This window comes from Chlorocebus sabaeus, chromosome 11 (genome assembly GCF_047675955.1).
Source record: "Chlorocebus sabaeus isolate Y175 chromosome 11, mChlSab1.0.hap1, whole genome shotgun sequence".
In the NCBI taxonomy this organism is placed as follows: Eukaryota; Metazoa; Chordata; class Mammalia; order Primates; family Cercopithecidae; genus Chlorocebus; species Chlorocebus sabaeus.
The window spans coordinates 60271186-60295565 of NC_132914.1; the positions used below are offsets into that span (position 1 = coordinate 60271186).

General features: G+C 43.7%; 1 protein-coding gene and 1 non-coding gene across 4 annotated transcripts in view; one reads left to right on the top strand and one right to left on the bottom strand.

Moving 5' to 3' along the window:
• Positions 1-15927: 15927 nt before the first annotated feature.
• Positions 15928-24380, bottom strand: part of PPM1H (protein phosphatase, Mg2+/Mn2+ dependent 1H) — a 284632-nt gene continuing 276179 nt past the window's right edge. Inside the window, exons 10-11 of one of the 3 annotated variants that reach the window (XR_499243.3) lie at positions 18989-20604; positions 15928-18851 (exon numbers count right to left, since the gene is read on the bottom strand). Coding sequence is in view for 1 of the 3 variants with exons in the window: in XM_008003881.3 (XP_008002072.1) it covers positions 20457-20604 (148 nt within the window). In the remaining 2 variants the exon portion in view is untranslated. Of the gene's footprint in view, positions 20605-24380 lie in introns of all 3 variants that reach the window. The other 2 variants (XR_012094526.1, XM_008003881.3) reach the window with 2 other exon arrangements.
• LOC119624090 (small nucleolar RNA U13) lies at positions 23101-23201 on the top strand. The gene has a single exon (XR_005240178.1). It is a non-coding gene; the product is annotated as a small nucleolar RNA U13 (small nucleolar RNA).

Below are 24380 nucleotides of genomic sequence, written 5' to 3' on the forward strand. Positions count from 1 at the left end.
TTTTTTTTTGAGACGGAGTTTTGCTCTGTCACCCAGGCTGGAGTGCAATGGTGTGATCTCAGCTCACTTGCAACCTCTGCTTCCCCGGGTTCAAGTGATTCTCCCATCTCAGCCTCCCCAGTAGCTGGGATTACAGGTATACACCACCACACGTAGCTAATTTTGTATTTTTAGTAGAGACGGGTTTCACCGTGTTGGTTGGCCAAGCTGGTCTCGACCTCCTGACCTCAGGTAATGCGCCCACGTTGGCCTCCCAAAGTGCTAGGATTACAGGTGTGGGCCACCATGCCTGGCCCATTTTTTCCATTTTGTTAATTCTTTCAGCCCATAGACTCCTCCTTCTTGCCTCCACCTATCCTACTTTTCCTCCCATTTAAGCTTTTTTTTTCTACCTATGGCCAACCTTCCACTCCTTCTCTTAACCAACTCTCGGCTTCATCCTTCATGACCCAGTGCAGTTGTCAACATTTGTGGGAGACATTCCTTGATCCTTGCAGACTCTTAAATACTTTCTCCTCTGATTTTCCACAGCATTCTCTTCTTACCTCTATTATTGTACCATCTCATGTGAGCATTACAAATTTAGGTGTCTGCTTCCCTAGAGTAGAGGCATTTTATTCATCTCCATAACCCCTGAAATATATGGAAGAGCTTCTGTAATGTTTGCAAAATGAATAAATAAAAACACCCATCCTGTCAGAGTTACCTAGAACTGCTATTTATGAGCACATCTTGGAATCCCTTGGCAAGCCCCTGGGCTATCCAGGCTTCTGCCCTTGATATACAAGTACTGTGAGTCCTCCAAGAAAACCTCCCCAAAGGCTCAATTCCAAGTTGCACAGAGAGGTATTGAATAACACAACCAAAAAGGGAAGAAGTACTTTCAGGTAAGATAGGCACTATATGAGAATAGAGGTCTTGGAAATGCAGTTTATGATGGCCTAGAATCCATGACTAAAGAATGTGCATTTTCCAAGACAAAATTAGTAGCATTACATTTTTATAGAGAAAAGTAGGGCTGCTAGAAACACATCCACATAGCCATGAGGTTGACTGAAGTAAGACAAAAGAGGTGTTTTTCTTCCTTTTTTCTTTTTTTGACTGAGGGCAACAGTCAGTTCTCTGGTCATAAGTCTGATGCTCGACAATGATTTGAACAATGAGGGAGGAGGAGAAGGAGGCTAAAGAAGAAAGGAAGAAAGAGAAGCACCCACTGAGTGGCCTGGGAGGGAGCTACCCAGTGAGCAAATGAATGCAAACAAACTGAGCTGATTTTTGTTGTGATGACAGATGACTTTCCTGCAGGGTCCTGAGAGCAGCCCAGCAGGACAAAGCAGAGGAGCAAAACCGGACCATTGTGTGGGATCTAGGGAATGCTGCTGGTGACTGCCAGCTTGTCTGTCCTTAGAGGAAAACTACTAGAGTTCAAGGTGTGGAGAGCTGAGGAGACTGCATGCAGTATTCTGATTTGTTTCTGTGTCATGTGTCATATTAATGGAGTAGGATTACTTTAAGCTAAAACAATTATACTAGGATTTCAGTGTTTAGTTTTCTTTTATTATTTTGGCTTGTCCTGTGATCATTATGGCTAGCTGTGCTTGAAGAAACATCTAGAGTTTCCCATTATTATTTTTTCTTAGAAAATTAGAGGAGACATCTGATTTGATCTTAATTAGGGAGTGAAATTTCTGCTCCCTGATAAACATGTAGTTTCACAAAGAGGTGAGACATAGCTTGAAGTCACACTTTGAGGATCCTCATTGGGCATTACCCAGGGTTGGGCAGCGTTGGTCATCTCCATTTTTTCTCTTCTCCTTTATGCCCTGTGTTCCACCACAGCAAGCATGACCTTTGCCTTTTCTCCTTGACCAACTCCTACTCATCCTTCACCTATCCTGCACCCAGTGCAGCGCCCAGCATGTATGGAAAACCTTCCTTGACCATTACAGATTCTGAAATGCTCTCTCCCCTGATTTTCCACAGCACTCTCTTCTTACCTCTATTACTACACTTCACGTGAGTGTTACACGTTTAGGGAACTGGACACAGGACCTCTGCGTTGTATGCACATGCTGTGGCTTGTGGCCCAAACAACCTCCAAATCCATTTTTGTTGTCCTGGGAGGTAACCCTTACCTTCCACTCCACTTTGCTCTTTAATGAGACAAAATGGGCCACCTTTGTTTCTTCTCAAGCAGCATTTGATGAGACTAGTCAGCAGTGACAGGCAGCCCTCATCCCCCACTGAGCCAATTCCACCTGGCAGGATTGCACTTGCCCACCTTCATAGGTGGCAAGACAATTACTGATCGCTTTCTAGACCTGCCTCAAAGCTTCCTGTAACCTGGCAGCGAATGAAATGCACAACCTTCCAACTCAGTGACATTTAAGGCAACCACTCATCAGTTCAGGCAGCAAAATAAATTGGTGCTCAGCTGCTCCCAGTCTATTTTTCTGGTTAGAACTACAAAGAAAAGAAATGATTGTGCCGCTGCATGTGTGACAACAACCTGCCCCCTCCCTCAAGCAATCACATTCTCTTGCTGTCTCTGACTTTGTTCTGGTCCCCCTGAAGAACAGAGTGTTAAGGATTATATTTGGAGGTTGCCTAGTGCTCTGTGTCTACATCTGAGTCCTACACACACAGATAAACATGATAAATGAATGGATGTGCATTTAAATTACATATCCACCTCTACTGAATATATCATTCATTTGTATGAAAATATTTTCCACTAAATATAACTCCCTAAAATTCTTATTTAGTCCTTTATTCATGGGACTAAAGTTGCATCACTCAGTGGTGACATTTAAATGACAGTTACCACTGTAACACAGAATAATGACCTTGTGAAGTTGGTGTATTTGGTATGCTTATCCAATAATTTATAGATTCTATAAGTTATGATGTATGAGGAGAACTCAAAAGGCAAGAAATGTTTTTCCCAAGGATTGTGAAATCTATCATTTAAAAAAGCATGTTCCAATACTTACTTGCTTCCTGATTTCCCCAAATTTCTTCCCTTCTAAGCTGTAAGGGTTGTGTTTCTCCCCTAGTAGTCAAACATTAACAACAAAAACAAGAAAACACTCTTCCTCCCTCCCACCCACCAAACACTGATGTCTTTGGTCTGTGAAAACACGAAGAAGAAAAAAAAGAATCAGTCAAACCAAATGATCTTCACCCTCTTTCAAACTAAATCTGCTTTAATCAGTGTGCTAGCACATTCTGTCATACTCCCCGACTGCCTGAAGCAATACATTACTCCTTCAGTTTCGGCAAAAACTAAACCTTTGCCAGCCCCAAAACCGACTCTTCGTGGAGGCTGTTGCCAAGTTGATTTTTCTGACTCAGCCAGGAGGGCTGCTCCCAGGCTCTGTTCTAAATTAATAAGGCCAATCAGAAATGCACAAAGCCTGGATGGCCAATCATTCTTCTCGAGGCTTTTGCCATCTCCTCCCCGGTCAGATAAATCATGTTAAAGCCATTCCACCAATGACCATAAATTAGGGGGCCTGATCGCCATCCCTCCCAAGGACACCACAGACTGAGATTATTCCGGGGGCCGCACTCGGCCCCAAGGGAGTAGCACTGCGGGGGTGGAGGGTCCTCCAGCGAGGTGGGGGGAGGCCCCGAGTGATTTGCTGCCACTGTGCCCGAGCGGGACTGGCGCTGCCTCCCAGGTCCGCGTTCCAGCCGCTCCCAGCTGTTGGCGGCGCTGCTGAGATGATGGCCTGGATCCCCCAGGTGTGGGGACTCCCATCTGGTGGCTCCCCGAGACTATTTACAGCTGAGGTTAGGCCGGTGATTGCTGGGACGGAAAACTCATTTCTCAGCCTGGCTTTTACTTACACTCTTATTAAGGAGGCTTTCATTCACGTTGGAATGGCAGGGAGAGGCTGCGGGCCAGGCGGCCTAACGGGCCGTGACGGAGCGACAGCGGCCGCCCGCGCCGCGACCTTGCGGGGAGAGGAGCGTGGGCGGCGCACGGGGACAAAGGCGCGCGGGGACAAAGGCGCGTGGGAGCCCTGGGTCACGGCTCTGCAGCAGACACGGGACCTCAGCGCGTTGGAGGCCTGGGTCACGGCTCTGCAGCAGACACTGGACCTCCGCGTTTCTACCACCCCAGAAAAGTTGAGTGGCTCGCGGGCTCCATTTCTCCCTTCATTGGTAGCTGGTTCGGCTCACCCCTTTGCACGACCACAGCTCTTTGTAAATGCAGGATAGGACAAAACGTAAAGAATGATGTGCTCTCCCCTCTGTCTAAAACCCTAAATAAAGACCCAGTCCTCCCCCACACCCTTCTCCACGTGCGATTCAGGTCTCTGGGAAGAAGGCCCTACACGCCCGCCCATGCCTCCCCTGCCCGAGGGAGCCCCGAGGAGGCAGTGGCCAAAGACTCCGCAGGAATAACTCCTGGGAGGGCAGGTTCGCGGCTGCTCCTCCCGTTGGCAGCGCCTCAAACCCGGGAGGCCCGCGTGTGTGCGTGTGAGCCTGCATGTCCTGAAAATTCCCCTGCAGCCTCGCACATCTGGGTCCCCTAGCCATGCATATTCATGCCCCAGAGCAGTAAAACCCAGGTCAGCTGCTCCGAGACAGTGAATCCAGTTCTTGAAAGCTGACCAAGCCCATGACTTCAATAAAATGAAGACGGAGCTGTCTTTTTTCCAACTCCTGAGCAAAGTCTCATAACACTTGAGGCATTTTTGTTTTTTTCTGAAAGGGACAAAAGAAACGGGGGAGAAGTCAGCCGCAGGGGTGGCGTGGAGAGGGTGTCTACAGTTCTTCCATTGCTGTAGAAATCGTGATTTGTTTCTTGCACCCTACCTACTCCCTTTGTTAGTTTCCTCAGCCTCAGGAGAAATGGTTATCATTTGCATATTCTTTCTTTGCATGTGGTCCCTGTTGGTGTAACATACTCTTCCATTTTACCCTTATCATCCTCCCATTTGGTGATGTTCCTCGCCTCCCCAGAAAAGAGCGGATTCCACTTGTGCCCTCCTAACCCTCCTTTCTGTAACTTCCATCAAAAATGCCCTTTTTGGCCGGGCGCGGTGGCTCATGCCTGTAATCCCAGCACTTTGGGAGGCCGAGGCGGGTGGATCACGAGGTCAGAGATCGAGACCATCCTGGCTATCACGGTGAAACCCCGTCTCTACTAAAAATACAAAAAATTAGCCGGGCGTGATAGTGGGCACCTGTAGTCTCAGCTACTCGGGAGGCTGAGGCAGGAGAATGGCGTGAACCCGGGAGGCGGAGCTTGCAGTGAGCCGAGATCGCGCCACTGCACTCCAGCCTGGGCGACAGAGCCAGACACCGTCAAAAAAAAAAAAAAAAATGCCCCTTTTCCGGGCGCGGTGGCTCACGCCTGTAATTCCAACACTTTGGGAGACCGAGGGGTGCAGATCAGTTGAGGCCAGGAATTCCAGACAAACCTGGGCAACATGGTGAAACCCTGCTTCTACTAAAAAAAAAAAAAAAAAAAAAAAATTAGCCAGGCGTCGTGGTGCGTGCCCGAAATTCCAGATGCTCTAGAGGCTGAGGTATGAGAATTGCTTGGACTTGGGAGGCAGAAGTTGCAGTGAGCCAAGATTGCACCACTGCACTCCAGCCTGGACAGAGCAAGACTGTTAAAAAAAAAAAAAAAAGCCCCTTTTCCCTTCCCTAGTAGCTCAGGGGCACAGTCACTCTTTTGCACAGCCTGGGGGGCAGGGGATGGGGTGGGGGTGGCTGGGCTGCGGTAGCCATGGGAAGAGGCTATCAGAACAATAATGCTTGACTGCCCTACCAACCTAACCACCTCATAGCCACTCAGGACTCCAGTCCAGTGAGGGGCACTGTTAAGGGCTGAAATGTGTTCAAAATTTATATGCGAGTCAAAACTGCGAGTACCTCAGAATGTGACTATATTTGAAGATAGGGCTTTTATAAAGAGGTAATTGAGGTCACATGGGTGGGCCTTAATCCAATCTTTAGTGTCCTTTGAAGAAAAGGAAATTTAGACACACAGAGGATTTGTGCACGCAGAGAAATGACATGGCGAGAGGGAGGCCATCCCCAAGCCAACCAGAGAAGCCTCGGGAGAAATGGAACCTGCTGGCACCTTAGCCACCCAGTCCATGATATTTTATTATGACACACGAATACAGGTACTAAGGAGGTCTGTCCAGAAGTCAGTCCTGAAGTCCTCCCTGCTCCTCCATGACCTGGGAACTCTCCCTCAGGATGGCACTGGCCTGGCACAACTTTTTGTTATATTCCAGGTGATCTTGTTCTTTGAGACGGTTATACCCAGTGAAATTTCCCTGTTGCTGAGTCTTTATTTCTACTTCTATTTACTTTTTCAGTTTTGTCCTGTGTAAGATTCCCAGATAAAATAGAAGACACCCATTTAAATTTGAATTTCAGATAATAGTAAATAGGTTTTTTTTTTAGTATGAGTACAACCCAAATATTGCACGGGACATACATTTAAAAATTTCTTTATCTGAAATTCAAATCCAAGCAGCTGTCCTGTATCTTTTGTCTGATAAGTCTGCCAACATTACTTTAGAGGTGTGTCCTTAATATCTTTACACAGTGGTTCTCACCTTAGAATCACCTAGAAAACTTTTTTTTTTTTGAGATGGAGTTTCACTCTTGTTGCCCAGGTTGGAGTGCAGTGGTGTGATCTCAGCTCACCGCAATCTCCACCTCCTGGGTTCAAGTGATTCTCCTGCTTCAGCCTCCCAAGTAGCTGGGATTACAGGCATGTGCCACCACACCTGGCTAATTTTGTATTTTTAGTAGAGCTGGGGTTTCTCCATGTTGGTCAGGCTGGTCTCGAACTCCTGACCTCAGGTGATCGCTCACCTTGGCCTCCCAAAATGCTGGGATTATAGGCATGAGCCACCGTGCCTGGCCAAAACATTCAAAAGATACTAATGATTGGGTCCTTCCCTGGGGGATTCTGATTTAATTGGTCTGAGGTCTGACCTGGTAGACAGGGTTTTATTTAATGCTCCCAGGTGATGTTGACGAGCTACAGAAGCACTGCAGGAAGGGACAGGTATTAACTAAACGTTCACAGCTATTTCATTGTTAGATTTCAGCTCCCTTAAGCTTAAATTCTTTGGGTTTCGTTCCTTTGTTCTGCTAAAAATGTCATTTTATCACTCTTCTTATTGCTGAGCCCAGAGCCAAAGGTCAAACAGATCATCGAAAAATGCCCTGTTAGTATGTGAAATGGCCATTTTATTTCAGGTCAACTGAGCCCACAGAGAGAGATGTCAAGAGCTGTAATATTGATACCACTACAGCAAATGACTTTCCATCCAGACACTTTGGGTTTTATAACAAATAGTGCAACTGGGCAGCCCGGTGAAAGATTTACCTTTTTCCATTACTTATATTACAGACTACTGCTCAAGAATGTAGGATCTGTTTTAAGCATACTTCTAGTTCAAGAGGATTTGAACATAATTTTTTTTCAATTCTTCCAGACCCTGACTATCTGTTCTTTTTGACTATTAGTTGGCATTTATAAAGAGCCAAATCTTACCTGCTCCTCACTATTTACTGAAAAGTTAGAAGATTCAGGTACTATGGTTAAAACCCCTGGGGTAACACACCATTCATTCTGCTTATGTACGGGCCTTATAATGGGGTCTGGTACTCCATGTCACCATGAAGATAAGCCTTGCCAACATACACTTTCATAGTGCATGCTAAGGAGCTGTTGGCAGAGCTACAGCTGAGCAAGAGTCAAAACTAGATGAGAGGAAAATAAGATGCCTGTAACAAAAACACATTTTACAGAAAAAGGTGCTGGTGGGTCAGCAGATGACATTGATTAGTTAGTGTGTCTCAGCGCAAAGTTCCCGGATGGGGATTCGATGTGAAAGGGCTTTGTTAAAAATGCCATCCAAATAAGGGTGTACACAATGGAGGTTTTGCGACTACCCCTTCTTATCTAATGAGAAGTTACAGAAAACTGGAGTGGTAATTGGCAGTTGTGTGTTGACTACATATAAGCTTTGGATTTGAAATCTTGGCTTTGGTGCTGCTTGGCACTGTGTCCATAGGCAACTGCTTTACCTACCTGAACTTTTATCTTTTTCATCTGGAAAAGGGCTTTCAGAATGGCAGAATAAAAACTTCTGGAAATCTACTCCTCCATACAGAGAAAATTCTGGCAAAAATTGCCAGAACCAACTTTTTCAGACCTCTGGAAATTAACCAAAGGACTGCAACAATCTGAGGAATGTGTATTCAAGAAAAATGGCTGAATCTCAGTAAAAATAGGGAGCTTTGTGACATTTTATTTTAAAGAGACAAGGTCTCTGTCACCCAGGCTGGAGTGCAGTGGTGCAGTCATAGCTCACTGCAGCCTCAAACAGGATACTCCCACCTCAGTCTTCTGAGTAGGTGGGACTACAGGTGTGTACCACCATGCCCAGCTAACTTTTATTTTGACTTTTAGTGGCAAAGTCTTGTTATGTTGCTCAGGCTGGTCTCAAACTCCTGGGCTCAAGCGATCCTCTCACCTCAGCATCTTGAGTAGTTGGAATTACAGGCACGTGACACCTCACCTGTATGTAACATTTTTACTTGACCAGTCTCCTTACCCCTCTTTCCAGATCTGTGGTAGGCTTGAACACTAACAGCTTCTCAACCATGACAGCTCTGAGTACCAGCAGACTAGCAGCCAACAGTGAGGCAGAATAGGTTTGCAGCAGCCCTAGCAGATCTGTTTACAAGAAATGCTTTTTTTTTTTTTTTGAGACAGAGTCTCACTCTGCTGCCCAGGCTGGAGCACAGTGATGTGATCATGGCTCACTGCAACCTCAAACTCTTGGGTTTAATGAGCCTCCTACTTCACCCTCCCAAGCAGCCAGGACTACAGATGCACACCCGGTTTATTTTTAAACTTTTTTTTTTTTTTGAGACAGGGTCTCATTCTATCACACAGGCTGAAGTACAGGCACGATCTCTGCTCACTGCAACCTCCGTCTCCCTGGCTCAAGCAATCCTCCCATCTCAGCCTCCCAAGTACCTGGGACTAGTAGTGCATGACACCACATCTGGCTAATTTTTGTATTTTTTGGTAGAGATGGGGTTTTGATATGTTGCCCAGGCTGGTCTTGAACTCCGGAGCTCAAGTGATCCACCCACCTCGGCCTCCCCAAGTGCTGGGATTACAGGCGTGAGCCACCACACTGGCTAAGTTTTTTGTACAGATGGGGTTTCACTATGTTGACCAGGTTGGTCTTAAACTCCTGGCCTCAAGTGATCTTCCCACCTTGGCCTCCCAAAGTGTTGGGATTACAGGCATGAGCCACATACCTGGCCTACAAGAAATACTAAGGGGAGTCCTTCAGGCTAAAACGAAGGGACACTAGGGAGTAACTTGAATCCACATGAAGAAATAAAGAACGCTTCTAGGGGTAAATACACAGAAACCATAAAAGGCAGTAGAAATGTATTTTGTTTGTAACTCTTTTCTTCTCCCATATAATTTAACTACATAAAACAACAATTACTAAACTTATTAGTAATAAGTACAGGCTTATACTGTAGAGAGATGTAGTTTGTATGACAAATAGCACAGAAGAGAAGGAAGGAAATGGAAGTGTATATTGCAGCTAAGTTTTTATTTACTATTGAAATTAAGTTTGTATTAATCCAAACTATACTGTTTTAAGATGTTACTGTAATCTTCAGGACAACCATTAAGAAAATAACTCAGGAGAGCAGTGGGGTCCTCGGTAACGGTTCCTTTAGGCAGCTCTGTTGACCCCACCCTTTCCTGAACTGCCCTTCTGTCCCAGAGGAGTCACCCTGACCGCGCCCATCTTGCTGCTGGGCTTTGGACCCCAGTCCTGAAAAGGCCCAGCCGTGCTGGCTCTGCCCCTCAAAGAGGCTGTGAGCAAGGTAGGAGGGAGCTGGTCTCCTTTCTTGGGGCCCCACCCAGGACCCGAGCACCACCTCCCCCTGTGAAGGCTCCAGGCCTTAAGTCCCTGGCGAGGGCAATGGGTTTGTGACACCAGCAGAACAGGGGAACAGGGCACTAGAAGTGAGTTCAGCATGTGATTCCGTGACCAGGTTTGGAAGGGCCAGTGTAGTTTTCGATGTTGTCGTTGGTTTGTTGTTGCACATTCCAGGATATCAGTATTTTAACAGGTTCTAAGTGCCTTTCTATTGTAACTTATGTTTTTCCTCCTATTGGCTCCACTGCTGTTAGCATAGAATTTTTAAAAAAGAGATAACCTAATGACTATAACAATATATTCCTCCATGGGAGAGGAAGTTTATAAAGAAACAATAAAAGTGAGTTGCAAAAAGTAAAAAAAAAAAAAAAAAGAAAAGAAACAAGAGGAAGTGGTATACTAGAAATTATTTCACACAGAAGGCGGCAGTAATGGAAAAATAAAGGAGTAAAAAGACAGACACATAGAAAACAAATAGCAAAATGGCAGATGTAGTTCCTATTTTATTGTTAATCACGTTAGGTGTATATGGACTGAGCATTTCAATCAAAAAGTAGAGATTGGAGGCCGGGTGCGGTGGCTCACGCCTGTAATCCCAGCACTTTGGGAGGCTGAGGCGGGCGGATGATGAGGTCAGGAGATCCAGACCATCCTGGCTAACACGGTGAAACCCCGTCTCTACTAAAAATGCAAAAAATTAGCCGACAGTGATGGCGGGCGCCTGTAGTCCCCGCTACTCGGGAGACTGAGGTAGGAGAACAGCGTGAACCCGGGAGGCGGAGCTTGCAGTAAGCCGAGATCGCGCCACTGCGCTCCAGCCTGGGCGACAGAGCAAGACTCCCTCTCAAAAAAAAAAAAAAAGGTAGAGATTGGCATAATGAATTTAAAAAAATGACCCAACTGTATTTCTTTATAAAATGCATTTTAGATTCAAAAATGCAAATAGGTTGAATGTGAAAGGATGGGAAAAGATGTACTGTGCAAAAAGTAACCAAATAAGGGTAGGAGTGGCCGTACAAATATGTAACAAAATAAACTTTAAGACAAAAATTGCTGCCAGAGACAAAGGATACTTTATAAAAAGGCCAATCCATCAGGAAAACATAAACACAGATGCCCTAACAACAGAGCCCCCACCCTAAAATACATGAAGCAAAGACAGAATTGAAGAAACAGCCAACTCAACAGTAACAGTTGGAGACTTTCATACCCTACTTTCAGTAATTGATAGAAAAATTAGGTAGAAGATCAATAAGAAAACAGAAGACTTGGACAGTATGATGAACTAACGAGGTCTAACAGACATCTACAGAACAGCCAACAACAGCAGAATACACATTCTTCTCATGTGCACATGGCACCTTCTCCGGAATGGATTCTACGTTAAGCCACAAAACAAACTTCAATAGGTTAAAAGGATTGAAATCATACAAAACATGTTCTCAGATCACAATAGAATGAAATTATTTCCTCATCTGCAAAAAATGATAACATCTACCTGAGCAGGGGATAAAAGAATTAATCCCAAGTAGCCAGCATGGGGCATAATAAACTTTTTTATTATGAGATACTTTTATTATTGTAAGAACAGAGTACATGTATGCTTTCCTTTGCCTCATGACTAGAGTGTGGCAAATGATGGGTTAACTTCCTCCTTTTAAATTAGAAAAAAATATTAACCATTTTCAATTTGTGGCAGATTATAAAATTGATAGTGTTATAGTTTTGAGAAAATACAGTATCACAACCCCGATGCATCTACCACCAATATAGCTAAAAGCTGAATGTAGGACTACCTTAGAATACAAACTGGCAAATTTATAAATTGCCCTCTGTTTATAAAACAAGATAAATGATTATGGATCTACCTGAATTTTCCTTAGCAATAGGCCATGAATGTTCATGTGTTTGACTGTCTTCATTTCACACCAGAGAGGCAAGATCAGGCCACATTCTTATGAGTTAATTCTTCTAGTCAAGTAATAAAGCTTGACCTTATACTGTCTTAAAACAGATCTTAGTTCAGATTATCTATGGCTGCATTCGTGCAACAATAGCTGGTTTGAGTAGCTGTAACAGAGTCCAAATGGCTCAGAAAGCCTAAAATATTTACAATTGGGATCTTTACAGAAAAAGTTTGCAGAACCATAACCTAAGAACTAAATAAATAATCCTTGGGTGGCACTGGCAGATGATATTCCAGGAAAGGCACTGAAAAAAACCATGCAGTCATCCTTTTATTTCCAAGTTTGCGCAACTTTCTTCAACATGGCCAATCTTGTTTCATCTGTAAACCCGTCTACTCCCTTCCCTTTATTACTTTGAAGCAAATCCAAGACATACATTGGTAATATTTCATCTACAAATATTTGAGTCTATTTGCATTGCATTTTAAGGCATGCAATACTTGTGATAGCATTTATCTTTTTTGCAAATATGAGAACAACCACACTGTTAATTTTCCTCCAAAGTCTACGGTGCAATTGGTAGATTGGCCAAATGTCTCGACTTGTATTTAAAAATTACAAGAATGAGCTGGGTGCGGTGGCTTACACCTATAACCCCAGCACTTTGGGAGGCTGGGGTAGAAGCCCAGGAGTTTGAGGCCAGCCTGGGCAACATAGTGTGACCCTGTCTACAGGCATGGTGGCACATGCTTGTAGACCCAGCTACTTAGGAAGCTGAGGCAGGAGGATCGCTTGAGTCTAGGAATTTGCGGTTGCAGTGAGCCATGTTTGCACTACTGTACTCCAGCCTGGGCCACAGATCAAGACTCTTTCTCCAAAAAAAAAAAAAATTCCCAAAATAAGAAATTTAATGTTTTCACCTAAGACAGTAATAGTGGAGACTTCACAGTTCTCCAGAAATTTCTCCCAACTCTTTTTTTTCACTGACCAAACTCAATAGGGAGGTAATATCTAATTCAGAACTGCTAAGACCACCATTTTCAGGTTTTACAGTTATTTAGTTTAAATCAAAAATGTTTTTTCACTAAGCCTACACTTCCTGTAGTGTTTAAAGGATGTGAGGTGGCTCAGCTTGGGACATTTTGCTGCTGTAACTTCACATTTCTCTCCCTTTCATGTCAACCATTCCTACACCCCCACCCACAATTCTGAATGAGCTCACCTACTTTTACTTTATAGTGACTACATTTGCAAATACCAAATTTTAAAAAGAGGATTAAAGAAACAAGCTCAGATTTGTACGCCCCTTTCAGGGAAGAGCTGTCCTTTAGGTCTGCATTCAGACCTTCCAAAGCCCTGTCCACGGCCCCATTGCACAAACCAACTGATCCGACCCAGTCCCTGGAAGACAACCGAGGTGCACCCTGCCCCCACCTTGTGCTCAATCATACTTGGAATGTCTCTCAGGCAGCCTAATTGGAATCAATAAAGCAAAAAGGGCAGCTAGCTGGAGGATCTTGTCAGAAGTGAAAGACAAGAGACTGAAAATGTAGGGAATGTACTGAGTGAGCAGCAGTCTTTTCAGGGTTCTAATGATAGAGAACACAGTTAAAAAGGCAGACTAATTGCTAGGAAATGTAATTCATTCTTTGGCTTGTCATTTAAAGGAAACAATCGGGGTGGCAACAAGTGTGAAGTATTTTGTAGACAGGGATTTTTTTTTGAGACAGGATCTCATTCTCTCGCCCAGATTCGAGTGCAGTGATGCGATCGTGGCTCATTGCAGGCTTGATCTCTCGGGTTCAAATGATCCTTCCACCTCAGTCTCCTGAGTAGCTGGGACTATAGGTGTGCACCTCCATGTTTGGCTAAGTTTTGTATTTTTTTGTAGGGTCTGGGTTTCATCATGTTGCCCAGGCTGGTCTCAAACTCCTGAGCTCAAGTGATCTGCCCACCTCGCCCTCACAGAGGTTGGGGTTACAGGCATGAGCCACCATGTCCAGCTGAGATTTTTAAATGAGAATTTTTAAATATACACACAATTTTAAAATGGTCTGATTTTCCCTAACACTGTTAAGTTCTTTGGAATCAAAGAACCACTTGACTGTACCAAAGGTCATAAGTAGTATAACATGGGATGGTCTTATCATAAATGTGTGGTTAAATTAGTGTTCTCCCCTTCTAGGCCCATAGCCTCCAAATGGCCATCATTTTCCTGGCTTAGTAAGGCTCATTATCAGCTGCAAGCAACAGCAAAAGCATACACGTGAATGCAGGGATTATCAGTTCGTCTCTGCATGATTGCTAAAAAACTGGTTTTCCCATTTCAGTCACCCTACCACATTCCATATGGAAGGTTATTTCCCACGTCAGAAGTGTATTTTCTCAATGCCATTTTCTCTTTAAACATTTTACATTTTTAACCATTTTACTCCCAAACCCCGAGAGCCAGGTTCTCTGTACCTTATTATTTGTTCATGGGTCTGTGGGCCAGGAATTTAAGCAGGGCTAAGTGGGGATGGTTCTCTGCTCTATAATGTTTGTGACTTCAAGCGGAATGACCCAAATAGCTGAGAGCTGGCTAGGCCTCTCTCTCCTCATGTTATCACCTGGAGGGACTCATTTGGGGCACCACTCCCAATGTCTGGGCACTGTGGCTCTCTCCCACGTGGCCTCTACTCACTCACTAATCAAGTCTGACATTCACAGGGTGACTGGCTTCCAAGAGTGAAAGCAGGTACTAGGAGACCTCCAGAGATCTCAGCTTGGAAGTCTCAGAATGTCACTTCTGCATTCTATTAAAGCAAGTCACAAGCCAGACCAGACTCAAGGAGTGGGGAAACAAACTCCACCTCTTGATGGGAAAAGGAAACTTGCACACAGACCTAGGAAGCATTGTTGGCAGCCATTTTGGGAGACAACTGCCACACCTGTCAAGAGCGAATCATGACAGAATGTTAGAAGACTCCTGCATCTTCCATGGAGAAGAAACATCCCAATCTCCTGGTATCGAATCCAAACATTGATTTTTTCCCATTGTTTTCCACTACTGAGTGGGGGAGGAGGAGGCAGCATCAGCATTAGGGTACAAGTGAAGGTGAACAGAGCTGGGATGTTTCACAATAATCGCATTCTAATATGACTTGTCCTCCATTCTCTTATCCCAAGCTTCCACTTTTAGCTTTCTTTTGTGAATCAAGACCATGGATCATTCAAAATAGTTTTTTCTTTTTTTTTTCTTGCGACAGCATCTCCCTCTGTCCCCCAGGCTGGAGTGTAGTGGCACAATCACAGCTCACTGCAGCCCCAGCCTGGGTACAAGTGATCCTTCCACTTCAGCCTCCTGAGTAGCTGGGACTACTGGCAGAGCTAGTCACCACCACACCTGGCTAATTTTTATAGAGATGGGGTCTTGGTATGTTGCCCATGCTGGTCTTGAACTCTTGGGATCAAACAATCCTCCCCCCTTGACCTCCCAAAGTGCTGGGATTACAGGCATGAGCCACCCTGCCTGTTCATTTAAAACATTTTGTTGATATTTTATAGATTACTTTTAACTTCCTGGATTTTAGAACTAAGCAGAATTAGCATACTCTGATGCCTTATCCCACCTGTTACAGTAACTTTTCTCTATAAGATGGTACATTTTACTAACCCTTTGTCATACTTAAAATGCTTAAGCAATGAAGGGAAGTTTTGATTCTTACTGTCTTTAGCAAGATGAGGCTCTAGGCCTCTCACTTAAGAATACCTCTTGGGAGTAATTCTTTTCTCTGAATTCTTCATGTGTTTACTGATGGTATCCATGGTAGTTCCTCTAGAGGCATAGTTGAAATGTATTAGTCTTTACTGTTATTCCTGTGAAGGCTTATAGTGTTGGCATCCATTCCCTTTGGATTTCGAGTCTGTGTTCACAGTTGATAACCTCACATTGAGCCATGATACTCTTTGTATCATTATCATTACCTGATATAAAGAAACCAGACCATTACCTGACCATTACCTGATATAAAGAAACTTCACATTGAATTCATACAAAAGACAGAAAAAAGTTTTGCTGAATATGTCCTATATACATATATATAATATTTTATTTTAAAATGTCATTGAACATATACATTTCTTTAGCTTTTTCCAGGGGACATTGCACCTAAGTTTCAAAACACACAAAATAGATCCCCTTTACTAAACAGTTTTCATTTTTGGGTTACAAAAAAGTCAATGTTTCACAATCACAAAGCATAAAGGTACATGGTTCTGAAACCATTTCCAGGCAGATTTCTCTCATTCACTGTACGTAGGGTAGTTTCAGAAACCCAGACCATGATCCATTCCTTATGAATGATCTCCACCATGGGCCTCCCTGGGTCTCCAGAAAAAACAAACAAACAAAGAAAACTGGGGGCAAAACAGGAGTGAAATAATAACCTCAGGACTCAGGAAACAAACACAAAATACTTGAGGGAGATCAGAAAAGTAGAGGATACAGGTTCTCCTTCAAGTACATCACAGTAGAAAACTACAGCACATTTACAGCCTTATTTGGTCACTCTACCTGATTGCTACATGAACAAAACTTCACACCTAAGACACAGAGGAAAACTTCAAGCTATTTACACAGATAACACTGTGGATTCGAAAGAGCAGTCCTCTGCAGACTGGCACTCCATCTGACAAAAGCCACAGTCCTCACAGAAGAGGCAAGTCAGGCTGCTCGCGTAGCGTCCTTTGAAAAAGCCCAGTGTACAAACGTGTGCCACATCACCACACAGCATCAAAGTCTGCTCAGAGAGGTGGGCTACGGTGTGCAGGCTGCAACCTTTCTCTGCAATTGTAAGTCCTCAAAAATCTTGAGTTCCTCACATAAAATTCTGTGCTGTGGCCAGACCTTGTTTTACCATTTTCTTAGACTAGATAACTTTTAGGATCAGCCTGGTTGTTCTTTGCATAGACAATGACTCTCACAGCTTTCTCCAAGTGTCCCAGAAGCACTAACTTACTGAAAATAGAATCTCATCAAAGCTTAGCATATTCACTCTGAAAACAGCGGAGCTGCTGGGTCACTTAAGGAAAGCTGAGAACCTCAAACCTGTGGAAGGGAAACCAGTGACCACTTGTGGCCTGATAAAGTTGATTGGCAGGTGAGGAAGGGCATATCAAGAGGAGAATCAGAATTTTAAAGACATGGGAGATTTGTCCCTATAACGTTTTCATACAAGTGCTCTTGTTAAATGGAAAACCCTGCCTGCATGGGGAAGATCTGAGGCTAAATCTGGATCCTGGGACTGTCATTCTTCCCCACCACCATCTCCCTGTGGCTGTCATTCTTCCCTGGAAGTGAATGAATACTGAGAACACAGTAAGAGGAGGGTGGTCACTGCTGACTTCACAAAGCCTCATGGAGGTTAAGTTGTTTAAGAATTTAAAAAGTAAACACCCCAAATCCTCCAAAATGGAATACTGTGGGAAATAACTGAAATTTCCACTGCTTAAGGCTTTGTCCTACTAAGACAGCTGAGTACTTGGCCTAGTCCGATTTTCACCTTTCTTTCTTTTCCACCTCAAGAATGGCTGATAGGCATGCGCAACCGCAGCAGAACACACCCTCCATCTCTCTGACTGCTGACACTGGCTATAGGAACAAGGCTTTGGTTATCATCTAGCAAAATGCCACAGAGTCTGGATGGACTGAGTTTGTTCTAAGGAAAGGAGTTTCACCAGATAGTCTGAAGAGGCCCAGCCCAGCAAAGAGATTTAGAGCAGAAAAGCCTTTCATTAAAGTAGCCACGCACCCCTCAAGACAACCATAAAGACTTGACTAGGACATCAAAAGCTTTTTATTAAATAAGACTTCCTCTGAGGCTATTCGAGCAAGCAAATTTGGCCATAAGTCAGATACGCAAGATTTCAGAACCGTGTATAAATACGTTCTGCAGAGTTTCGAAGTGTGCGTCCTTTGACTTTTCCAGGAACACACCAAGGGCCAACCCATTATGTAGACACAGTTACTGTTTCAGGACTGGGTGACATGGGGCCTGGGCAAAAAATAAGGCCAAAATTGAGTAAGTTCAATTTATAGAGCAATATTAGTGCTGGGCAGATCTGCCATGCTTCATTTACATCATGTTTCCCACTTTTGATTTCTTCACCTCATTTATAGTTTTCCTCCCATCCCCCAAACACAAATATGACTTTATCTTGTAACTAAGATCTTTCCACCCTAGGGGGCTTATGGAAACACTTCCTGGATGCCTTTCTAACTAAAACCAGCAGGACTAAATGCTCAAGATTTTATAGAGGATTTAGAGATGTAGAGGTTTCTAGAGTTTTTCCTGAGATGTGCCATAGCAGTAAATGAATTGATGAATTGAGTAGAAGGTAGTTGTGACATCTACACCCAAATTCTTACTCTGGTGGCTTGAATAGAACTGGAGAAGCTCAAGGTAGGGCCCAGATAGAGGCCCAGGAAAGCAAGTCAATGAAAGGTAGTGGGGACACAGGAAGGATCCCAAAGATGGCCGCTCAGGGTCCTCTGTGGAAGACTTGCTCAGGTTTCCTACTTACACATGACTCTGAGCACCAGGACAGAACAGGGAGTGGACCACACTGCTGTCGCATGCCTGAAGGTTTTCCCACAGCATCAGACTGCCAGGAAGCAAAGCATTTTCCACAAACTTCTCTCCACAGAGATATCTGGGGTAGCTAAGATCTACTGCACGGGGAGGAAACGTGCCGTCAGATGAAGACAACTCCTGACAAGGCCGAAGTCCCATTCTTCCCAGGCCAACACTTCCACAAACACTGGGTGGTGTGAATTCCCACAGGGCTTCACCTGCCAGACAGGGTGCAGTCTCCACACCGTGGAATGAGTTCATTCCTGAGTAGGAGGGGCTCCAGGCCTTTTCAAATACGATATCGACAACTCCAGAAATGCAGGTGATTTACTGCCCTGGAGGAGAAGTTTCTCTCCTCTCCTCTGGGGAAGAAATTCAAACAAACATGAGAACTGGAATTAGCTGTCTAGCATTCTGGGGGGTCACATCAATGACCTTTTTCCTTCTTGGGTCAGAAGAATGTTTTAATTACTCAAAGTTGTCAAAATGGTGGCAATACCTCAGGAGCTCAGCAGGAAGACTAGGTAATTTTGTGGCTGTACAAGTCTGCCTAAGAGCCAGAAGTTTTACAGTCTACTTGGCCATGCCTCCCAGCAGAGAAGTAGCAGGTAGATACGGCGCGCGCTGTGCCTGCGGCTGCTGCTCTTGTGGTGAACACTCAGATGTGGGACCTGGAAGAGCTGGGACATGATTCTCTAGAGAAAAGGAGCACAGCATGAGAATGGCCAGTCAACCCATTTCAAATGCTTTTATTAAAGTGCCCCCCCGTCCCGAGGGGCCTTGCACAAAGATGATGGGGAGAACAGAACTGCTGCTCCTTGACAGAACTCTGATCCTTACACTTTGTTTGGAGTGGGCTTGGGGACAGTCACAAGCCATGAAACCTGAATCCAGAATGGTCCCCAGACGAGCTATGGTGAACCAACAGATGCAAAGAACTTCTTAAACTGCCCTATTAAACACTGCTTTATATGTGTCCCCATGACACAGAAAAGTGGGATGGGGCCAGCCGTTCCAGAAATGAAAATCCAGACTCTCACAGAGAACCCTTGAGACACACAGGGAGACCACTGAAGACAACAGAGGAACTGCTGGTCCACAGAAACACTCATAGTTTCATGAAAACACACTGATTTGGTGAGAAAATGCAACTTGGGAACAAACGTTACACAACAAAGATCCTCTGTCATTCAGGGCACCGGCCCAGATGCTGCCTGGGTTGTGTGGGCTGGAGGATGTGGGGACAACCCAGCCTGGGTGGGACTTTGACGCAGAACTTCCTCAGCAGGGTGTTGGAAAGTCCCAGGCCTGTTCTATGGAAGGGGGGAAAAAAAACAGATTCAAGGAATGTCAAAAACTGAAAAAATATAAAGTAAAACAAATCCCTGCCTCACTCCACCACTGCCACAAAAGAATAGAAACAGAGAAGAAAAAGAATAGGAAAGAGAAGAACAGAAGAATAGAAAAGAGAAGGGGGCGGGGGTCAGACAGCAATCCCTGAAATAAATCTCAGGCTTCCTAGAAGGTGGGCACTTACATTTTGAGGCATGACCCCTACTTTCCAATGCAGCACTTTTTAACCCGTAGAGAAGTTGGCAGCTTGACAGGCTGAAGAGTCCTCTGCCATTTACACCTGAAAATGGCTGCCCCAGCTACTCGAGATAAAATAAATATGACATATATACCCCACATAGGCAATGGCCATCTCGGAGGCCTACGAAAGGAACTGAAATACAACACTTGGTAGCAGCCTTTGTGTTTTGCTCTTGTTGAGTTGACCTGTTACTAAAGAAGAAATGGAAACCAAAGGGTCATCTTGAAGCATAGCCTTTTGGCCGCGAACTCCAAACCTGGGCTGGGAAGAGACTGTGTCACTTGGAACTCAGCTGGGGCACTTCCCAGTTCCGTCCTGCCAAGAGGCATCCCAGCTTTCTTCCCCTTTGTCCTCCCAATCCCCGGGGCCTTTTTCATGACAGCTTGTTTCCATGTATTAAAGGAATGACATATACAGAAATGTCATCTCCTGAGCCCAGTCGGTCATTAGATATCCGCCATCCTCTGTCCTTCAGCACACCCCGGGCACGCATCACCAGGTCCTGAGCTCCCAGTGTGTACCTGTGCAGGAGAGGCAGGAATGAGACAGTCAGTAGAGCATCAGCAGAAGCCAGGGTTAAGTGAGGCTGGGAAGGGGGAGGCATCACTATAGTTGTATAAATAAGTTTCAAATACACTTACAATAAGAAAAAGTCAAGGTCATCTTTTCCCAAAATGTAGGACACCTAATGTGAGATTATTGTTTACATGGTAGTGGGATAAGGCACTAAATATAAATACATTAGATAATGTCTTACATTATTCACCTGCTCAGTCCTCTTTTGATGTTTTTGATTATATTGAGGGCAGTCTCAGTTTGCTGCTAGTGTATCTCAAAGAGCTGCTCAAGCTCAGAGCTTTCCATGATAAATGATATCTAGCTTAAAAAGTACATGGGAAAAATAAGAACTTTTGTTTTCAATATATTTAGTTTTAGAGTTATATTGCTTTTGTGACAAAGAATAGTCATTTTCCATTGTAAAAATCATTTAAATTTTTTAAAATGAGTTAAGGAAAAATATTAAAAATAATACAACATGGCAGAAGCATATAGCAAGAATGTGAAGAGTTTTTTTTGGTAAATGATAAGTCTTGGTGTCAGTGAGCTGCTTACTTGTCAATGTCACCTTCTCCTCTTGAACAATGTAAGTTCAGCAAGAGATCTCTTAAGAATTTGAAAATAAGATTGCTGAGATTTAAACTGTAAGCTTAAGGAGAAAGAATGACACTATAAGCTGATGGGAAGTATTAACATCTAGGAGAAAGACTAACTCGGGAGGTGATTTGGGTGGGTATGGGCCTGGGTTAGCCCTGGGGCATAAAAAAAATGAGACAAAACATTGGCAGGTGTCTATCCAAACACTGACCAGAGCAGAGGGAGTCATAGTTGACAGCCTTCAAAGGAACTTAGTTCCACTGGCAGGGTCATATTTGGTGTGGGATGGACTACTTTCTTAGCCTATACCATTAAGCATATGATTCAGCTTTATTCTGATTTCGTGTTCACCAAAGAACCTCCTGATTATGATCTGCTTCCCTGCATAGGCCTGCCTACAGGAAAGAATGAGCTAGTCATTTGTACTTTAAGAATATCCATCAGTTATATTTCTCTGTGTAAATGTCAAGTGGCATTTTGGTTTACAGATCAATCTTGTGAGCTTGGTTAAGGTGAGACCAACTCTGATAATGAATCTCTTTTTTGTATCTTGATTAAATCAGTTTCTGAACCTGAAAAGCTAAGAGCCACACTGGTAAATCATCAAGATAATAAATGTCACCGTATAAGTCCTCTTGGAAGCTAGCCTGTAGGCCTTTTACAAGGGACCACCCTGATATTGCTAGTGACCTTTCTCTACTTGAACTGTCTCAGTAGTCTCGCCTTCAGAACTTGAGTTATGGAATTCAGAAAACCAGAAGCCTCTCCATTTCTTTTGCTAAAATTCACAGACTTTCATGTTGAGAACTGCATCATCATTACATTATTTAGGAACAAGTGCTCTAGCAAATGATCCCAGGACTGTGAAGATTCCAAGTTGTACAGTCTTTGAAGATCAAGTCTATTTGTACAGCCCAGATAGCAGACAGAAGTGTAACATACACCACAGCAGAAAGGATACTATAGTCAATAGAAATAAATACCTTTCCTTCTAGAGGATGGGGTAGTAGGTGAATAATTTTTTCTATCTGTATTGAGAGAATTATCTTTGAAGCAGAAATCTTTAAGTTGTTCTTGAAGGAAGATGCAACCAGTTTGTCCTGAGGTTCTCCTCCTCTTGAGATCAGGAAATAAAGGCCTCCAAAGAGGTCTTTGGCTGAAGAGCCAAGTAAATATCTCAAAATTGACATATTGCAGCTCATACACTATAGTCAGAAGAGCCTCTCAGCTGCTCACCTCATGTATTAGTTCGTTCTCACACTGCGATAAAGAACTACCTGACACTGGGTAATTTATAAGCAAAAGAGGTTTAATTGTCTCACAGTTCTGCATGGCTGGGGAAGTCTCAGGAAACTTACAATCATGCTGGATGGCGAAGGTGAAGCAAGGCATGTCTTACTTACATGGCAGCAGGAGACAGCAAGTGAAGGGGGGAAATGCCACCCTTTTAAACCATCAGATCTCGTGAGAACTCACTCACTCTCACAAAAACAGCATGGGGGAAATCTGTCTCCATGATCCAATCGCCTCCCACTAGGTCCCTCTCCTGACATGCGGGGATTACAGTTTGACGTGAGATTTGGGTGGGGACACAGAACCAAATCATATCACCCCAGCTTACTCTTAGTTTTATATTAAATTGTATATGAGACATAAACACATGGGGAAAGGCCACCAGCCACACCAGAGTGACGTTTATTATCCTGGTGATTGACCAGTCTGCACCTGAGCTTTTTAGGTTCAGAAACCTGGCTAAGTTTATTTGCCTATCAGGCCTGAACTTACCTTAACCCAGCTATGCACTAGACATAGAAAATTACAGTATGCTATAAGAAAATATGCCTGACAATAAAAGATACTCAATCCTTTTGTAGTTCATAAGCCTGTTTGAGTTTTCACACTTACATGTGAGATATGCCTCCCTCAAACCTTGTTACTACATTAGCACATTAACCATGAGACATGGAAAAAAAGACTCTCAAAGATATCAAAAAACAGATACAAGAACTCAAAACACAACTCTGTATGGCTATGTTAAGCTCCAGACAGGCCTCAACAAGTCCTGCAGTCATGGAGAAATGACTGGCTTTATTAGATTCATGAAAGATGAACAAGAGACCACCCTGATGCTGCTAGTACTAGTGACTCTGCATATTTTTTAAATGGTCAAAATTAGGTTGGTATTTTTAAAAAGCAAGCATTAGGTCACCTAGAAAAGATGGCTACCCAGGAAACTCATTTCCCTGAGGGCTGTAGATAATTAAGGTTTCATTCTTCAATATGGTTATTGCCTATTCCAAGATAACTTCCTTTGAGATTGCTTCTCTCTTCACCATCCACTGTTTTCCCTTAGGTGCTGAACTTCCTGAGGGAAAATACACTCTTGCTTTCCCAGTTTATTACTTCCCATTGTCTTCCTTTGTCTCTTACCAGTAGGCCCAATACCCTGCTAATCTGTCCTCTTAAAGCTTGATCCAAGGGCGGCTTCTCAATACTTATTCTGGTTAACCCCTTGTGTTCAGCAGAAATACTGCTATTTTATCCTTAAAAATCTCTGTTCTTCTTGAATTCTCCTTTCTTTCTGGGGCTCCCATGCTATAACCCACTCCAAGTTCTCCTGTGACTGGGCTTCCATGACACACAGCACAAGTCCTTCTCTCTGATGCTCCTTCTTAATTTCCTTTGTAGGCCCTAACTAAGACTTAGGAAGAACTCAATGAACATTAATTTATTTTTACTTCCAAAGTGGAACATCCCCAGCTATCATCCTTAATGATATCCTAGTCTCTTAGGCAAGAAATCAGTGTTTTTCAATGCCACTTTCACACCCTGATATTGTTCAATTATGAAATCTACAGGGCAAGGTGGGACTTCTAAACTTTGCATTATTATTATTATTATTATTACTATTATTTAGAGACAGGGCCTCGCTCTGTCATCCAGGCTGGAGTGCAGTGGCATAATCATAGCTCACTGTAACCTCAAATTCTTGGGGCCAAATGATCCTCTCGCCTCAGCCTTCCAAGTAGCGAGGACTAACGCATATTCCACCATGCCCAGCTAATAAACTTTGCATTATTTTTAGTGTATTTTATTAGTAGCACATGGCTAATTAAAACAAAATCTATATAGTCACTAAGAT